This window comes from Lepidothrix coronata, unplaced genomic scaffold, assembly GCF_001604755.1.
Source record: "Lepidothrix coronata isolate B3197 unplaced genomic scaffold, Lepidothrix_coronata-1.0 Scaffold148, whole genome shotgun sequence".
Lineage (NCBI taxonomy): Eukaryota > Metazoa > Chordata > Aves > Passeriformes > Pipridae > Lepidothrix > Lepidothrix coronata.
In genome coordinates, this window is record NW_016690328.1 from 976,508 (window position 1) to 996,069 (window position 19,562).

Below are 19,562 nucleotides of genomic sequence, written 5' to 3' on the forward strand. Positions count from 1 at the left end.
ATGCCAGAGAGGAGGAGCCATGAGCTTGTGAGTGGTTTTGGAAACAGAGAGGTGTCCTTGGACTCTGTGATGTGTCTTCAGAAGAGCTTTATGGGCTCTGGGGACTCACCAGCCACCACATTCCCTCCCTCCAGGCTCCTCTAAGAGCCCTCCAAAGAGGTTCAACCCTTCAGGGGAGATTGGAGTGGACGTGGACCTTGTGCTCCTTGGGAAGATCCAAGCTGGGGAGCTTTGCCCTATGACTGTGACTGGTTTAGCTAAATATTTTATGCCTGATCTGAAGGCCCATGTCTCCAGTTCATTCATCTTTCCCTTGCTTTCAGGAGCTTGGACTTTCCTATGGTTTATTCACATGGGGAGGGAAGTGGCCAAACCCATTAGAGGTCTCCTAAATCCGCCACTGAAATAAATGGGGAAGCAAAAACCTGTGGGAAGGATGAAAAGTCCTCCAACTCTTGTCCAATTCGTTTTTGCACAGGGCTTCTTTCATTGTCTTTGTCACTTTATTTTTTGGGAGTGCTGGTGACAAATCTCCTCACTTCACCATTTCTTTTTGGGACATTTCTCTGCACAAGCCATTCCATTCTTTTTACCTCGTCCTTGAATTTTCAGTTTCCTTTTCCCCATCAAAACCCTTTCTGCTGTCACTGGCACCTTACAGCTGTAATTTCCATGGATTATTTTCTATCTGTATAGCTCTGGATGGTTTCCCAAAGCTTTGAATGTAGCACAAGCAAACGGTGCAAAAGAACATTGGAAATACAAGTTCTTTTGGTCCATGTCCCAACTCCATTACAGTCTCCTTCCTTTTAGGTTTTATTTATTTCATTTTCAGAATAGTGCTTTCTTCAGGCTGAAAAAGGCTTCTGAGACAGAAAAAAAAAAAAAAGTTAAAAACCTGGCTGTCTGGCTGAAAAGAGCAAGAGGAAACAATTCCTAAATGTGGATCCTGTCGTTTACATAGGGTCAAGTCACTAAAAACACCCACCAAACAATAAAAAAACTGCACCAGTGAGATTAGAAAGGCTTGGATAGAGAATAAAAAAAAAAAATCCTGTGTGGGAGTCTGTATTTCTACTCCATATTGCAGCTCTGTGGAATGGTGTAATGGGAATGCCAGTGGGATGGAAGTGCTGTGGGCATCACCATCCCTGGCTGAGAGCAGGTACAGCAGAACAGGGTCTGTCTCTCACCTCACCCTACTGGGACCTAACTATTTTTATACCTCATAACCACCTTAATTCACGTTCATCCCTTATAGGGATGTAATTATACAACATAATTACAATATTTTTGCTAAAAGCAGTAAAATGAAGCACAACACAGAGGCATCTTTTTCACACCCCTCATCAGGTGTGAACTTGGCACCTGTTAGTTCCTTGAGCCTGCTCCTGACTTCAGTCTCCAGAGAGTGTTTACCTTCATAAATGCACTGATGGATTTAGGTTTGAGCCTTCCTGAATACAAAAGGAAGTTCAGCTGTGAACCCTTGGTACGTGACAGGCCTCTGGTGATGCTCTTGCTTTCTCCTTTCTCCTTTCTCTTCACTGTTGGGTGATGGAGATCTGGTTGTCTTCAAATATGGCCCTTGGGGTTGTGTCTAACCTTGTTTGTAAGTCCAGGTTACTGGGATTGAGTGGAGGGCACAGTCATCATGGTCATGGAAAGAGGCAAGACACAGCAGCTGACCAGAAGAGGCGAATTTCAAGTATCCTGGCAGCTCTTGAACTGTCCAGTTCTGCATTTTTCCTGAAGGATTTCCTTCTGGAATGGTCATGTGAAGAGACAAACTGGGTCAGGACAGAGATGTGTCTGTGCAAAATGAACCAAAATTAGTCCTGTTATGTGATTAGTTGTGGCTGGTTTGCGAAGAGCACGAGAACAGGGCAGACAGGGCTTCTCCCAGTGTTTTCCCAAGTTTCTTCAGTCAGAGGTGGTACATTTAATCCCACACAATGTATTTTTATTCTTTCTTTTTTTCCCTCCTTCTTCTTTTCATAGGCCTGTTGCATTTTTAAGCCCGCGTAAGATTTCAGGATGCACAACAGCTCACGAAATGAAGTTCTTGCTTACTTAGTCTTTACATGGAGGAGTATCTCCTTTCTTTCATTCCTATCTCCTGAATTTGCTTCCTTACACCCCAGTCCGTGCACTGGAAAAAGAAGGGGTGTTTTGCCTTTTCCAGATGACTCAGGAATTCACGGGGTGTTATTTATGGGCTTTTCCACCACTCCAATATTCTTTTCCCTGTCTGACATGACCTCACCTGTTTAGTTCTTCTACTGCATTAGGAAGAAAGTAGCAGAATGAGATAAATCATGGAAAAGAATGGTGATAATGATAAATTTAAAGGTAAATTTTAAGGGTTTCTTTTTCATCTGTGTTATGCTTATGCTTTCTAGGAGCTGCCCTCTTCTCCACTCCCTCTCTGCTGAAAAATAGGCACCTCCTGTGTATTTTGGCTTGCTCTCCAGCCTTCACTGACTGTATTAACTTAAGTCTCTCCCAGTAGCTGCAAGTGCTCAGACACCTTTTGCAGACACTGAGAAGTGAATGTCAGTCTCTTCTTCCAAACAACATGTGATAGGACAAGAGAAAGTGCCCTCAAGTTGTGCCAGGGGAGGTTTAGATTGGATATTAGGGAAAATTTCTTCACTGAAAGAGTTGTCAAGCACTGGAACAGGTTTCCCAGGGCAGTGGTGAAGGCACCATCCCAGGAGGGATTTAAAAGACATGGAGATGTGGCACTTGAGGACATGGTTTATTGATGGGCTTGTCAGTGCTGGGTTAATGTTTGGACTCAATGATCTTAAAGGTCTTTCCAGCCCAAAAAATTCTGTGATTTAGATGCCTTAATTTGGAGACGGTTCCCACTCTTCTGCCAGCCCAGAAGGCTGTGCATCACCAGACAGGTCTGCCAGCCCCACACACGCCTCACAGGGCACCTGAGAGGGCACTTGGCACTTATATTTGGACCTTTGCATCCCCCACTGTGTGTCCTGCCTTCACCAGGGTCTTATATATGGATAATTGCCTAAAAAATGCCAACAGGAAAAAAATGCAGTCTGTGTTTTTAAGGGCAATTTTCCCCTCCTGTGCAGGGTTTACCAGTCAGCTGGTTTGCTTTGGCTCCTTCAGGGCTTGGAGTTCTTCTCACATGAGTCACGCACTGAAGAGAAGCCGCTTTTTCTCCTTGATATTTGCACTTGGTTCCCTTTGGTGCCATCATGTGCTACAGGAGCTTATCAGCAGGAAGGAGGAGTCCTGCAATGTGAACAAAGCTGGGAAATGAGCTGAAATAGGGCTTTTTATGGTCTCCAGTTCATAACTGATTAAGGGCTGTGCCAGAGCAGACCTGACCCGTATGACTTTGTGGATACCCCAAAATATTTGTCCTCAGGGTGAAAGAAGGATTGGAGGGGGATGAGTTTAGTGCTCCCCAGGCTGCCACGTGCTGTGATCTGTCGCTGCTTTGTGAGTGGAGCTGGTCTGGAGAAGAGAAGCTCCTTTGACAGTACATATTTACACATCCAGATGCTTCGTGTTCTCTGTCTTGTCATCCTTGCCTGAGAGCCTTCAAACGAGGTGAAATCTCTTTTCTTCTGCTATGCTAATCCTGCACTTGCCTGCCCTCCTCTGCTGAAGGCAGGAATTGTGCCAGGAGGCTTCGCTCCATCGTGAAGAGCCTCCCCTCCCTGGCAGATGAGGGTGGTTGTTAGTTGTGTTTTCCTAGGATTTGGGCAAATTTGTTGCTGTGTTTTTCTACTGCATCCCTCTTGTGAATGTCTGTGGTCAAAAACGTCTCAATTGCTTGTTCTTCAGTCCATGTTGCTTAATTTTCATCCTGTTGCCTTGTTACAAACAATGCCAGCAATTCCTTGCCTGCCTGTGATTTTGCTCCCACTGTGGAGCATCCTTTGCTTTAAAAACCATTTATTTTTTCATTTATTTGAGGAGGGGGGAAGTTGAAGTACAGCCAGTCTAGGTGTCCACCCTTCCTCCTGCCTCAGGGAGATTGTGTTGTGGTTTAAAAACACAGGCAGAAAGTCCTTCTGTGAACAGTAGATTGATGGGATATTTAAAAACCACTCGAAAGAATTAAGGGATCAACCATGTTCTCCATCAGTGAGGGGTCTTGGCAGAAGTGAATGAGTTGGAAAATTGACAATGGTTGTTTTTCCTCAAATATACACAGTGGCCCAGTGCAGGTTCAATTAAAGTTTTTTAGCAAATTCACTTTAATCTGGCAGGAAAATTGGCTCCCAGCCACTGCTGACTCTGGGCTGTGATTCATGGTGGGTGGCCACAGAACCCAGTGCAATCCTGAGGATCCTTCTGCATTTTCTCATTGTTGGAGCACATGGATTTTTTTGCCACGTGGTTTTCCTTCATCTCCCAGCATGGCCATTGTTCAGAAATCTTTTGTAGTCTTGTGTGAGGAGACGTAGGTGGAGTAACTGTAAAAGCACAATGGGCAGAGCAAGGGAGAGAAATGTCAGAAGGGCTCTTGTCAGCAGAGGCTACAGGCTGACTCTCCTCACCTCTTCATGAGCTACAGAATTGGTATAAAGAAGAAAAAGCAATGAGAGCTTGTTTGGATGCAGTATTCCTAGCAGGGTTTGCGTGGGTGTGTAAATACATGTGACCACAGTGGTTTTTTGACCTTTCTTTGAGGTTATTCTTGAGGGAAGACAAGGACATTGAGGTGCTGGAGCGTGTCCAGAGAAGGGCAGTAAAGCTGGTGAAGGGTCTAGAGGGTCTATGAGGAGCAGCTGAGGGAGCTGAGGGGGCTCAGTCTGGAGAAAAGGAGGCTCAGGGGGGACTTTCTCACTCTCTACAATTTCCTGAAGGGAGGTTGTAGCCCAGTGTGTGTTGGTCTCTTCTCCCAGGACACTTGCAACAGGACAAGAGGAAACAGCCTCAAGCTGGACCAGGAGAGGTTGAAGTTGGACATCAGGAATAATTTCCTCACTGAAAGGGCTGTCAGGCCTTGGAAAGGGCTGCCCAGAGAGGTGGTGGAGTCCCCATCCCAGGAGGTGTTCAAGGAATGACTGGATGGGGCACTCAGTGCTCTGGCCTAGGTGACAAGTTGGGGGGCGGTCACAGGTTGTGCTGGATGATCTTGGAGCTCTTTCCCAACCTGAATGATTCTGTGACTAATGATTTCATAGTTAGGCTGTGGTTGCATAGTAGTTGTCTCCATGCCCACGTTCCAGTTAGTCTCTGCTCGGGTTTGTGTTGACTATTTTCTCCTTTCCGTATCCCTGAAATATTTGGAGATATATCTAGTTCTCACCTTGATTGTGTGGGCTTGTGACTCCTTCTTTCTGTTTTCCACTGTGTTCAGTTAATAGTTGCATTCAGTATTCTTAGAGGTCTTTTCCAACTTGAATGACTCTGTGATTCTGTCTTTTCAAAGGTCTCTTTTGCTTCCATGGCACTGTGGGGATGTCCCAAGCCACCATTTGTCTGATGTCCATGTTCACTGACATTTGTTTTTCTTTAAATATGTTTCATTTTACCTTCCTGGGTGTTGACCTCTGATTGGAAAGAAACTTGCAAACTGCTGCACAGCATATCATTGGTTTTCTTTTAGTTCCCAGTTAAAAAAAACCCCTGACAAATCAAAAACCAAACACCAAAAACCAACCCAAACCAAACAAAAAAAAACAAACAAAAAACCAAAACAAAAACAAAACAAAACAAACAAAAAAACCCAAACCAAACCAAAACAAAACAAAAAAACCCAAAACAACTCAAACCCCAGAAATCTCAAAAACCCTCAGTGAAACAAAACAATTTTAAGAGAACACCAAGCAGAACACACAGCCCTTCCTTCCATCTTTTTCTCTCCTGGACATTAGGCTTTGGAAACCACTGTCCATCCTATGGCCAATGTGATAGTTTTTTAATTCCCTCCTCTCCACAGCCCTTTCCACAGCCTCCACTGTGGAAATGAGAAGAAATGGCCTCCACTCAGGATGAGAGGAAATGACCTCAAGTGCCACTGGAAGAGGTTTAGATTGGATATCAGGAAAAATTTCTTCACTGAAAGAGTGGTCGGGCATTGGAACAGGCTGCCTATGGAAGTGGTGGAATTACCACCCCTGGAAGTGCTCAAGAGGTGTGTGGATGTGGCACTTGGGGATTTGGTGGCTGTGAACACGGTGGTGTTGGGTTAATGGTTGGACTCGATCTTAGAAGTCTTTTCCAACCTTAATGGTTCCATGATTCTATAATCTGTTGACTTGATTTACACTGTGCTTGTCTGACTTCCATCATCTCCTGTGGTCTTGGTAGGAAAATTGAAACGGAGATATCAAGTTGTTTTCTGTTTCTTGACAAATCACTACCAAACATAGAAGTAGATTCTTTATTTCCCACTGTTTGCTGTGTCTTCACCAGACCACAGTGCTTTTCGTTTATCCTTCTGGAAGGTTTATTTAAAATGTGGTGAACATTGGTGCAGATGAGACCTTAGGCTGATACGTATTCTGATTGTGAGCATTTAATAGCAACATTTCTACTTTGGGAAGTGGTACATAGGAAACAAGCCAGTTTGGTTATAGGGGAGTAGGATCTTGGGATTTAGGGATCTATTACTTTATTAATTCACCATTTTGCCCTGCATGTGCTACCCCACAGCATTTCAGCTCTGTCTATCAAGGTGTTCCTGTGGATTCAAAATTTGTTGCCGTCCTCAGATTCATTTTTCACTATTCTGTTGAAATCCAATATAAATTTATAAATGCCATTTCTCATTTTGTTAAGCTGACCTGGTGTGTTGCAGTTGGTCTTTGTCCATTCGTGCGTGTATATCTTTTATAATTAATAAGTTTACTCGAACGTCAGAGTAGCAAACTAGACACCAGTTCCCTCTTTCCTGAGTCCCTCCTCCCTGGTTTTTCTTGCAGCAAATAGACATTAATATTCATCTTTTGTAAGCAGTGAAAAGGCAGATGAAACCTGGATTCTGAACTGACTGGAAATTTAATTTTGCTGTTCACTGAAATATGTAATACTCCTATGTTTGTCGAGCATATGGATAGATTAAGACTGTTCTACATGCAAGGTTCACAAAAAGTAGACAACAGGGCACAAAACAGCAAATAGAAGGTGGCAATGCAGGTAAAAAATAGAAAGAAAACCCTTGGTGGGTTAGAAGCAACACAGTTTCGGAGCATTTGTACTCAGGCAGTTCAGGGTTGGAAGCTGCCTGGAGCATCCAGACATCATCTAGATCACCATCTCCTGCAGGAGCCAGAAGAAATGTTGTTTAACCATGATATTAATGTCAGTTTAAAAAATAGGAAGGGTGACATCACATCTTGATCAAGATGAGCTAACAGTGACCTGGCACTAAGTCGTCCAAGCGCTGCCACCCGTTTAGTCTGGAACAGCGGGAAATGCGACATCCAGCTCGGCGTCTGCAGACTCCAAAACAACTTTGGTCTCCCAAAGAGTGTCTCCTTCTTTTCTCTTGATTTAAATTCCTCAGTACCAAGAAAGCCTGATTGCTTTTTCAGGTGTAAAGACATTTGGGTCCTGAGGGCTGACCTTGTTTGTACAATCACTGTCATTTATCACACTCGGCTGCTGCTCTGGGGCACCAAACTGTTTCAGTGTGTGCTGCCTCGTGCTTTGAAGATGGAAGGCATCCATCTTTCCATGATGTCTGTGATCCTTTTGCTGAAAAACTTTTTCCAGCAGGTAGTTTTGCTCTCAGAAGTTCATACAGCTTAAATGGGGGGAGGGTCTATGAATCTGAGGTTCTCAAACTAAACAAAATACATCCAGCCCTTCTTCTTGGCATTTGCCTGAGGGCAACCTGTCTCTGGTGCCACGGAGCAGGATTTGAAGGCTGCTTTCTGTTCTCTTGTGAGAAGACGTGCAGTCAGGTTGATGTGGAAGAAGAGCCTGTGTATTGAAGTGGCAGGTGAGACTGACATGAAAGGAGCCCAAGCAGCTTCCAGATTGCTCTCCTTACCTCTGTTCTTCATGTCTGGCATTTGTGTAGTGTGAAATGGATACAGATGACTTGTAGGCATCCATTCCTTCCCATTTCTGGTGCTTATGGTTTCCTTCTCCTCTCTGTTGCACGTCAGCCCATCTGATCTGAAGTCCTCTGACATCAATAGGAGGCCTTAGGTGGAGACATCATGAGCTTGGTGGGGGCGGAGGTGCCTTTTGATGGGCAGGAAAGGGTCTGGTGTGCCTGGTGAGTGCTGCTGGCTGCAAAACTTGGGAATGACTGGCTGATGAAAGAAAGGGTGAGGCAGAAACTATTCCTGTTGGCTTTGCATAGTGTTGCTGATCTTGTTGAAGACTGAGATTAGGCAAAGGCTGCAATCAAATGTGCTGAGAACAGCCAGAGCTCTCAGTGTCATTGCAATTAGGAGCACAGTGAACCCACTGTCTCTATTTGTGGCTCAGTGTGTATCTCCATAAAACGTCACGGATGTCTTACCTTGTTGTCTCTGACTTTTCAGCCTATTCTGATGGTATCTGTTCCCAGGACAAGATGCTCTGCTCCTGGAGACATCTCCAATGGCAGCTATACGGCGGGGAAGAAAACTAAATCCATCGGAAAGCACTCAGATGCTTTCCTCAAACAAGGCTTTTTTTTCCTCATTGTTTCTTAGCAGACGTCAAGAAGAGCAGAAACAGCTCATTTCTGGGATAATCTGTGCTGGTTTTCCTTTGCACCTACGCAACGGTGCCCTCGGGCCGTAGGCGTTCTGCTCTGTGGTGCTTCAGCTGGAGGAGGGGAGACAGGAGCAGGTTCAGGGTGTTGAGTCAGGTTGTTTACAGTCCTAAGTGACGTCAAGCCAGTCAAGTGCTACATAAGTGTCTCTAGAAGCTTCTGGAAGTCTATTCAGTTTGTACAAGGTCTGATAATAGATATAATGCCCTGGGGTTTTGTTGGTTTTTTTGTTGTCATATTTTGTGTCTCGTCAACCCAGGCTAGACAGGGAGGTCCTCAGGCTGTGGGGACAGGGATGATTTCACTCTCCAAGGACCTTCCATCACTTTTAAAGCTTAATTGGGAAGCAAAGTGGGAGGAAGCAGCTGTATTGCTGCACTCCCAGTCCTGCTCCATGCAGGCCATCGCTCCTGGACCACTCCCCTGCCAGTCATTTCTTCAGCTCCTTGCACTGCTTTCCTCACCTTGCCTGGCCAAAGCCACCCCAGAACATGATGTTAATATTACAAACATCACAAAAGATCCAGAAGGGAATAAATTGCCTCAAAGCACAGAGTGAAAAAGAAGAAAGTCATCCCCTCCAGCTATTCTGACTGACCTCTGACAGCCCTGTTATGAGCCACTTGGGGATTTGTGCAATTACCCCAACAAAGCAAAACAAAACAAAAGTGATTCAACAGCAGGGCTTGTTCATGAATTCAGGCTTTTTGAGAAACAAGCAGGAGACATTTTTTCCAGGTGAACAGCATAAAGGTTTATTGAGTTTTGGTTTTAATAATTGTGAAAAACCCAGAGAAGATAAGCTAAAAAGCAGCACGTCTGTGACACCAGTGACAATCAACTCTGGGAGCAGAAGGCTTTGCAAATATGGCCTTTTCTCTCATGCCCTTAAAAAACTTTTATATTAACCAGGTTAGTCCTGGTTGAAGATGTCCATGCTTTATTGCAGGGGGCTGTGTTAGTTGACCTTTAAAGGTGCCTTCCAACCCAAACTGTTCTGTGATCTGTTGTACTCTGCCAACAGGAGAGATCTGTATCTCTCTATCCATTTTTATCCATTTTATCTATATATTCATTTCATCCATGAAATGGAGTCAGCTGTATGGAAAGCAAGAAAACGCTGAGTATTCTCCCTTGTGGTCCATGTGTAAACAAGTCTCCTAATGAGAAATGAAAGGAGGTCAATCTGTTTAGTTCATCTGAGAGAAGGTTAAGAGGCAAAAGAGAGATCAAACAGCAAAGTTGAAGAGTTGAGAAGACACAGCTCTCCCATCTGAGTGGCTGGGGCTGATCCTTCAGTAACTGGAGCCTCAGAGAGGCTCTTGTGGAAAGAGGTGACCTGGTCTGAGCAGAGGCTGCAGGGGTTGGTGGGTAAAGACGATTTACGTGAAATGATCTGCTCTTTCTTTATGAAGAAGGTCAGGCTGGTTGGTAAAAGGATTTTATCTGTGTGGAAAGCCTCAGAAAAATCTATCTCAAGTTGGTTATCCAGAAGTGGAGGTGTCACCATCACTAAATCACTTCTGAAGCCCTCAATGAGGGCATTTCTCCATCAGCAGGTAGAGCTGGGAATAAAACACATGCAGAGGCACAGGCCTGGCAGAGAATGGGTGGAGAGCAGCCCTGAGGAGAAGGGCTTGGGAGTGTTGGTTGATGAGAAGCTCAGCATGACCCAGCAAGGTGCACTGGCAGCCCAGAAAGCTAAACGTGTCCTGGGCTACATCAAAAGCAGCAGCAGCAGCAGGTCAAGGGAGGGGATTCTGCCCCTCTGTTCCACTCTGGTGAGACCCCGACTGGAGCACTGCAGCCAGCTCTGGGGACCCCAACTTAAGAAGGATGTGGAGCTGCTGGAGTGAGTCCAGTAGAGGCCACAAGGATGATCTGAGAGCTGGAGCCCCTCTGCTCCAGAGACAGACTGAGAGAACTGGGATTGTTCATCCAGGTGAAGTCTCCAGGGAGACCTTAGAGCCCTTTCCAGTGCCTAAAGGGGCTCCAAGAAAGCAGGAGAAGGACTTCTGATGAGAACATGGAGTGACAGGACAAGGAGGAATGGCTTCAAACTGATAGAGGGCAGGTTAGTGAAGATGTTAAACAGGACTGGACCCAGTATTGACTCCAAGCAGTGTTGGCCAGTCTTATCACCTCCAGGTATAAAAAGACCTTTCTCCTTTTTTCCTGTTCCCAAAGGTGCTCTGTCCTTCCTCTTAGGCTCTCCCAATATCTCAGTTCATCTTTCCAGCTTTGGTTTAGAGCTATTCCCATGTCTTGTCCAACAGGAATGAAAAGAATGTTTCCCTCCTGTCTGTTTTCAGTAGCCTTGCACAAATTTGAAGGCTCAAGTTTTCCCATCAGTCTTCTATAGGAAAAGCAACCCCTTTTACTTAATCTCTCCTATCAGGTTACGTTCTCTTGACCTGTTGTCATTCTCCAAGTTCCCTCTAGACTCTCTTCAGCCTCTGACAAAGTCTTTGCTGGGGCTTGTTGCCCACAGCTGAGGACTCTGCAGTGTGGGGTCAAGCAAAAGGTTTGCTTTCCTTGTCCAAAAGATTGTAATCCTATTTATACATCCCCTGATGATGCCTGCCACTGTTAGAGGAAATGTCACTGCAAATTCCTGCTCAGCCTGAAGTCCAGGGCATCTTTCCATTCTTCTCTGCAGCACTGGCCAGCAGTTCCCCATCCTCTGTTTGTGCTGCTGCTGAATTCAGGTTCCTGCAGTTGGCCTGAATTGTGCAGTGTCTTATTTTCTTTGTTGAACATCACCTGTGATTTGTTAGGATCATTCTGAAGGCTGGAGCTGCCATGTAACCTCCCTATCTGGTGTCCTGTGTCTGTGTGATGAGGCTCATCCCAGTTCCATCACCCAGCTCGCTGCTCAAAATACAAATGGAGAGAGCAGATCTTTGTGGACCACACTCAGGTCGTTCTTTGGTTATGACAGCAGGCCACTGGGAGCATTTAATGGCTTTAAACTTAAAGGGAGCAGGTTTAGATTAGTTATTAGTAAATAGTCAGAGCAATTGTCCCTCAGTCAGCCAAGAGGGCCATGAATGGCGCTCAGGTTGCTTCAGCCATCATAGGAGGAAAATCATAGAATCCCAGAGGTGGGAAAGAACCTCAGGAGTTCATCTTGTCCGACCCCACTCCTCAGAGCAGGGGCACCTGGAGCAGGTTACTCAGGCCCATGTTCAGTCAGGGCTTGAATAAGGACGAGGACTCCACAACCTCTCTGTGCAGCCTGTGCTGATGTTTGACCACCCTCACCATAAACCACGAAACAAGCACAAAAGCCAGTCCAAATCCCCCAAAAAAACAGCTTCTTTTTTTAGTTTTTGAAGTGGAATTTTCCATGTTTCAATCCATTGACTCTTGTCCTGTCACTGAGCACCACCAACAAGAGTCTGACTCCATCATATTTACTTCTTTCCATCAGATATTTATACACCTGAATACCACCCCCACACACATTCTTTTCCAGACTGAACAGTCCCAACTCCCTCAGCCTCTCTTCATAAACCAGATGCTCCCATCCCTCAATCATCTTCATGGCCCTTCAGTGGATTCACTCCAACATGTCCATGTCTGTCCTCCTTTTCCATTTCTTTCCAGTGTGCTCATGTCTTTCTCAGTCCAACTCTGCTTTAAAAACATCTGACTTGTCTGAAGTGCTGCTGTGGTTTAACTCCAACTGGGAACTAAGCACCACAAATCCACTTTCTCACCTCCCCCAGCAGGATGGTGGGAAAGAATTGGAAGGGTAAAAGTGAGAAAGCTAATGGATTGATGAGATAAGAACAGTTTAATAATTGATATAATAATAATAATAATTTCTTCCATGCTGAAACCTCACCTTTCATTCCTACAATTACTCACACTGCCCATCTCAGTGTCTCTAAATGGAGACTGATGGATGTAGAACTCTTAAATAGTTTTGCCTGCTTGGTTTTACCTGCCGATTTCCTTCCCAATCCAAGAAACATGGACCAACCCTTTCCTTGAGCTGCTACATCCTATTTTATTCATGGCATGATTGACTTCTACAGGATATACCAAGCAAGAAGTAGTTGCATGTTGTTAAAATACAAATTCATGCCTCTGGTAGGATGGATGTCCTTTTAATCTGGCTTGGCTGTGGTTGTTCCTTCATTTGTATTTTAGGTGATGGGGATAAAACTGTGATAAAATCTTTTTTTCTTCTTTTTTTTTTCCTTTTTTTTTCTCTTCTTTTTCTTTATTTTTTTTCCTGTGTTTAGTATGTTAGGAAATGCTTGTTCCAATTTGTACAAACTGCCTTCACAGTAAATTGGACAAGTCTCCCTGAGGAGCAGTAGACAAAAGCCTTGGGAAGTGCCATGGGAATGGGGAGGGAAATGCTTTTATTGCCAATCAAATTAAAGGCATTTAGATCTGCTCTTAAATTTTCCTGTAAATATATTACTGTGGGGTAAGAATGTGACTCCAGAGCTGTGTGAATAAGGGATATTTCAATAGCTTAGTAGGATGGGGTGGGAGGTGGTTGATGCTAAAAGGGTTGGTTAAGCTAAAACAAAATATTTCATTTTCAATTCTTTCTATTTTTCCTCCATTACAAGGAGAAAAAGCTTTAAAATGGAAACATGCTCTGAAAAGGGTAAATCAACATGAAACATTTGGAGTGCTCCAAAAGCCCTCCCTCTATCCCCTCCCCTTACCACTCTGTTGGAGAAAAAATAAACACATTCACTGTTTGCCAAAGCAACACTTGCCCAGTTGTAATCAAGTCATTTTACAACATGGTGTAGACTTTCACTCCGTGTTTGTTGTTGTGTCCTGGGGAAGTCGTGGCAGCAAATGCTTCCACTTGCTTATCTCTAAAGAGAAAGGGTGGGCCAGGATGAACCTCTTTACAGAGGCTGTTTTCAGGCTGTTTGGTTGCCCCATATCTCTGCTTACAGAGGATTTAATCTGTAGCCACGATGGGAGGTAAAAATAAAAAGATAATTCCTTTTCCCTGCCCAAAAGCTTTCTTTTGACTGTCTTCCATGTGCCCATATTTTCACAGGTAAGGGTTTTGCTGGGTCTTGGGTTGCATTTTGTGATGAAATCTGTGAGAGGTGAGGTTTGTTCCCAGTCCACTGTGGTCACCACTCCCCAGATGAATCTTCCAATGTTTCTTGTGTTGTTTTGTGGTTTCCATGAAGAATTTGCATCATGACATCATAGAATCATGGAATGGTTTGAGTTGGAGAGGATCTTAAAGAGCCTCTAGTTCCACCTCCCTGCCATGGGCAGGGACACCTTCCACTATCCCAGGTTGCTCAGAGCCCCATCCAGCCTGGCCTTGGACACTTCCAGGGATGGGGCAGCCACAGCTTCTCTGGGCAACCTGTGCCAGGGCCTCACCACCCTCCCAGGAAAGAATTTCTTCCTAATTGCTCATCTAAACCTGCTCTCTTTCAGTTTAAAATCATTGATGTCTTCTCCTTGTCTGAACAGCTTAAACAAAAGTTGGTACAAACTTTGCATGATGCAAGAGCTGAGTTTTACTTTTTTCATAACACTTCCAGTAATGGGACAGCCACAACTTCTCTGAGATAACTGTGCCAGCGACTCACCACCCTGCGAATATAGAATTTCTTCCAAAAAGCTGATCTAAACCTCCCCTCTGTCAGTTTTAAGCCATCACCCTTTGTCCTACCACTCCGAGCCCTGCTAAAAAGTCCCTCTCCACGTCTCTTGCAGACCCTCTCTAGGTACTGGAAGTTGCTCTAAGGTCTCCTGGGAGAGAGAAAACTTGTAGAGTATATTTCCATGGAGCTTAAAGTGTTACAGTTTTACAGGGTCGACATGATGATTGTGTTGTTGAGTGTCTTGCAAACCCTTGGTTTACAAGTTTGTTGTTTGGTTCCTCTTGTTGGCCCCACTTTCTGTCTCCTGAGTGCACACACAAAAACACTTCTCCTCCTCTCTCTGGCTGCTTGGGCTCTCACAAGTTTGGTTTCTATAAGTTTGGGCTCAAGGCTGTTTCCCTAAAATGAGGGATGTATGGCCTGGGGGCACCTGCAGCAGCCTCAGATGCCAATTATGTGAGTATGTGGTAAACTGATGCTGGGAGGGGAAGCTGGACTCTGGATTTTCTCCACTTTTTATGGATTTGGCTCCCAACCCTTGCTGTCTCAAGGCGATTGCACTTTCATCCTCTTTCATGTGTCTGACCCAATTAAGGCAGGATGGTGAGTGATTCCTTTTAGTCCAAGAGTTTTCCTGTCTGATGAATCTCAGCAGTGATTTTTTGCTTGGTTTTGAAGCTCTGAAAGAAAAAAGGAGAATGGAGTACAACAGGTGCCTGAGGCCATTAGACTGTTCCCAGTACCGTGCAGAACTGGGAATTTCTGGTGCTCTGCTTTCCCTGAAGGACAAACCTAAGGAATGGTTGCAAGTACACGGCTCTGCCAGTGCATCCCAAAAGAGACTTTAGCCTTTTTCTGAGGTATTTATCAATCCATACATGAGAACATCATGCCACACGTGGTCATGTGTCACAGGAACTGGAGGCCATTCCCAGCTTTTTGCATGTCAGAGGAAAAGTGACTCATCCAGGAGATGAGTAGTTTGAATATCCAAGCCCAGAACAAAGCATTGCGGCTCATGTCACTCAGCCTTCCACCTCAACATCTCTATCAGTGCAAGAAAGACATGGACCTATTGGAGCAGGACCAGGGGAGGCCACAAAAAGGATCAGAGAAATGGAGCACCTCCTCTGTGCAGACGGGCTGGGAGAGTTGGGATTGTTCAGCCTTGGAGAAGAGATGGCTCTAGGGAGACCTTATTGTGGCCTTTCAATACTTAAATGGGTCCTACAGGAAAGATGGGAACAGACCTTTTAGCAGGGCCTGTAGTGGGTAACGGTTTTAAACTGAAAGAGAGTAGACACAGAGTAGATAAAATGAGGAATTTTTTTTTATGGTGAGGGTGGTGAAACACTGGCACAGGTTGCCCAGAGAGGTGGTAGATGCCACATGCCTGGAAATATGGGACTCTGAGCAACCTGATCTACTGGAAGGTGCCCCTGTCCATGTCAGTAGGATTGGATGATGTGACCTTTAAATGTCCCTGCCAACCTAAACCACTCTGTGATTCTGCCATCGCGCTAAAGGTGCTGCAATGATTGTTGAAGAGGGTGGTTTTTTGGCTGAGTTATTTTGTTTTTCCTTCAGTCAAAAAATGACTTTTATATGTCAGAACAACTCCCTAGATGAAGGGCATGAGGGGCAGCTGGTATTCCCAATCATCTCACATCAATGTGTCCTCTCCATGGGACTCTCCCAGAAGGCCACACTGTCTTTTACCTTTTTTTTGGTGGTAGTCACATCTGTTTGTTTTTTGGTTGTTTTGTTGTTTTATTTTTTCATAGCCTTAGTGTAAGAAAGTAGTAGCTGGGTTTGATCCTGTAGCATTTTCCATCACCATCTCCATGCCTTAGAGCTGAGCTATTTTTCCTATCAAAGTCCTGGGACACCACTGATATACTGGAGGCTTTCTGTGGCCCTGGTAAAACATTTTGGATGGGGAGGTGGGAAGGGCGATGAAGGAGTCTTCTTCTGGCAGTGCTGCATTGATTTCATCCTACTGCTGCTACCTTAGGCCTTGCAGGTTTTTTTTAAATTTTAATATTTATTTTTTTTTTAACCAGCAAGGAAAAATAACTCTGGCTCCAATATTTTTACTGGAAGCCCAGGAGCTTATGATATAGCAACAAACTGTCCTTTTTGAGAGCTCATCAAGACTGCAGTGTGATGGATGGACTCCCAGCCAGCTGTGTACTGGTAATGTTCCAGAAGACAGCATTACCTGGTTTTTGATTGAGTGCTTAGTCTTTCCCACCAGCTCAGGATCTCAAAGCACTTTGTGAGCAGCGAGGAATTAAAGTTGCCCTCTACCAATGGAGAAAATAAGGCACAGGGAGGTGAAATGACTTGTTTGTCCCCAAGATTGTTTGTAGCCCAGAAGACCTGGATTTTAGTGCTTTTAATTTTTTGCAGGTGGACATCCTGGAGTTTGGAGATTGCCCTGTATCTTTTATTTGTCCTTTTAGTCCTCTTGTTTTCTTCGACTACTGGGGTTTAACTGACTTTTAACATGGCTATGTCTGTCTTTTTCTCTGTTTTTTAGGTTTGAAGTGTAATCTCACATCCATCACTATCTAGAAAATGTCTTATGGATCCATTGATGGGAGTGGATTTGGGAGCAGGAACCCATTTGGAGGCCCTTCGAGACAAGGCTATCAACCTCTCGGTAAAGTATCGATCCCTTGCTGTAATTTATTCTCCCTGACTCCCTAAGGAGTGAAGTTTTCACTGCTCAGGTTCAGTGTGGCTGGTGTGTAAATACCAAACTCTCACCAGGGGTCATTTCTGACACTGATTTTCGGAGGTGGAAACCAAACTTTTTGAGTTTGATTTATGTGATGAGGCCCAACGTGTTACCGTGCTCAGGGTTTGAGGCTGCAACTAATGAGGATTTTGGAGGAATTTTGGGGGATTGAAAGGAGAAATATGGAATATTCTCTAGACCTGCTCGTGTCTGTCCTCATCTCCCCATCACCGTTGCAATAAGTTGGTCTAAATGGTTGATCTGGGGCTGGCTGGGGATGCAATGATGGTGGAAGTAGATGAGGAGATGTACAAAATGCAGTGGGCTGTGCTCCCCCAGACAGTAACTCCAGTGCTGTGGAGTGGAGGCTTCTTGAACCTGGAAAACGTGCTTGGATGTGGCAACAACAGGGGCAAAAACTTCCTGTGGAAATGCTGAAACCATAAACAGTGGCTTGCAAGTGGCTGTGGATTCTTTCCTTGTGGCAAGTTTTTAAGCAGAGACCAAATGTGCTCTCCTTACCTGTCCCCCCCTTGCCCTAAAGGACTCAAGAAATGGTAAAGCAGAAAGGAAAAAGCACCCAGCTGCCAACCTGTGTATCTGAAAGGGTCCCCAAAGCAAACCTGCTCCTCATAAAAGCAAATTCACTGTGTAACTGCTATAACGTGGAGCACAGCTAATAGTTAGAACCTCCTGATTTTGTGTGTTGTAGGTGTTGACTCTCCTGTTCCTGACACTGGCAGGTTGTAGGAGGCATCCTTTGCCAGAACTTGGGTAGTGCTGAGGTTGTCCCTGTTGGCGTGAGGCTGGAGGTGGAAGGTGGGTCTCATCCTGCCCAATTCTGAGCAGCATGGGGAGGTAAAAAACCCACCTCTGCAGCTGCCCAGATGTTTACCAGACCCCAGTCCAGATGGACAATTGCTGTAGGGCTGATTTGGGTTAATCTAGTCTGGCTTTCAGCAAGTCTTGTTAACTAGGACACATCCTTCATTTAATTTTGGTCCTGGGCCTGGCTTGCATTGAGGCATGAGGCTGCAGAGCCTACAATGTGGACACAACTGGGAGTTGAGACCTTCACAGAAGCATCAGGAAAGGGGCCAAGGGCTCTGTTATCATTTTGCCCCAGGGAAAAGAACATCACCCCTCTCTTCACCGGCCTTTGGTTTCAGCTGTGCCATTCATTGCTGCAGCCTGACTTGGTTTTCATGTTTTGAGGGTTGCAAATGTTCTTTGGGAAACATTTCTTTGTTTTGCAAATAGCTGTTCTCCCTGGATGGAAATACATAGAAAAACATAGAAGTTTCTTCTGGTTTTCTATTTTCTTATGAGTTTGAGTGTAATTATGATTTTCCTCTTTGAACAGGGAGAAGGTATTGAAGTGAGTGAGAGCTGCCTGTTCAGTTGTAAATAGTGATTTCTAGGCTATTCTACAAGGCAAAATTAAAGGCATAAAAACAAGGAAGAATGGGATACTTGGGCACAATCAAAGAACCGTGAGAAAAGAGAATTGAAATGTGGACTAGACAAATGATGAATCTTGGTGCATTGTAGCTTAGGTTAGAAAAACATGAATATTTATTGTGCTGTGTGAAAAGACCACTGGGTTTTAATGCAAATGCACAGAATAACTCAAGACACTTGCAATCTCTAAATATTTGAAGAGATACCTCATTGTGCCCAGCTTGCCCATCCCTTGGCAGTTACTGATGTGACACTGAAGTCACCCTCAGTGGTTGCAAAAAGCAGCTGGTGTAGAAATATCAGCTTTTTTGGAACAACCATGGCTGTTGCCTGCCCAGCTGGAGCCTTTTAACACATTGGCTTATGGCTTGGAGTTGAGTGCTGGCTTTTCCCCCCGTGCATACACACATCATCTCAGGTGGCATTCCAATGGACACAGTTCCAAGGTCTTCCAGGGTTGATATTCCCAGCAAGCAAAAATTGGTTAGCCCCTTGGCTGGGTGTCCCTGTGGAAAAGATTGCAAGGGGATGGACCTGTTTGCATTGGCCAAGGCAACTTGGAGGTGTTTCCTTTCTGTGGGTCTCAATCAGAGGTGGGTTTGTTCGGCCTTGAGAAAAGGTTTAGGGGAGACCTTGTCACCATGTCCCAGTATTTAAAGGGTGGCTACAAATAAGATGGAGACTCCCTTTTTGCAAGAAGTCACATGGAAAATATGAGGGGTAATGGGTAAAGTTACTCCTGGGGAGATTCAGATGTCAGACACTCAGACAAGAGGAAAATTTTTTGCCATGAGAACAAACAGCCTTTAGAATAATCTCCGCAGGGAAGTGGTGGATTCCTGGATGTTGGACAGTTTTAAAATCCAGCTGGATGGGGTGCAGGATTTTTTCTAGGTCATGCTTTTGCCAAGGAAGTTTGGATAAGATGATCCTGGATGTCCCTTTCCAACCTGGCATCCTGTGATTCTGTTCAATGTTTATCTGAACCTCTGTAGCTCCTCGTGTCCCTTCACTGCGGGAGACCAACACGTCGAATGCCTTTTGC

General features: G+C 44.8%; 1 protein-coding gene across 7 annotated transcripts in view; it reads left to right on the forward strand.

Annotated features, from left to right (window-relative positions):
* The window catches only part of TSNARE1 (t-SNARE domain containing 1), a 479,220-nt gene that overhangs the window by 89,804 nt on the left and 369,854 nt on the right, over positions 1 to 19,562 (forward strand). For 6 of the 7 annotated variants that reach the window (XM_017828461.1, XM_017828457.1, XM_017828456.1 and 3 more), the window contains one exon: positions 16,856 to 16,978. In XM_017828461.1, the coding sequence (XP_017683950.1) occupies positions 16,894 to 16,978 (85 nt within the window). In that variant the 5' untranslated portion in view covers positions 16,856 to 16,893. Of the gene's footprint in view, positions 1 to 3,497; positions 3,586 to 16,855; positions 16,979 to 19,562 lie in introns of those variants that run through there. The other variant, XM_017828460.1, reaches the window with a different exon arrangement.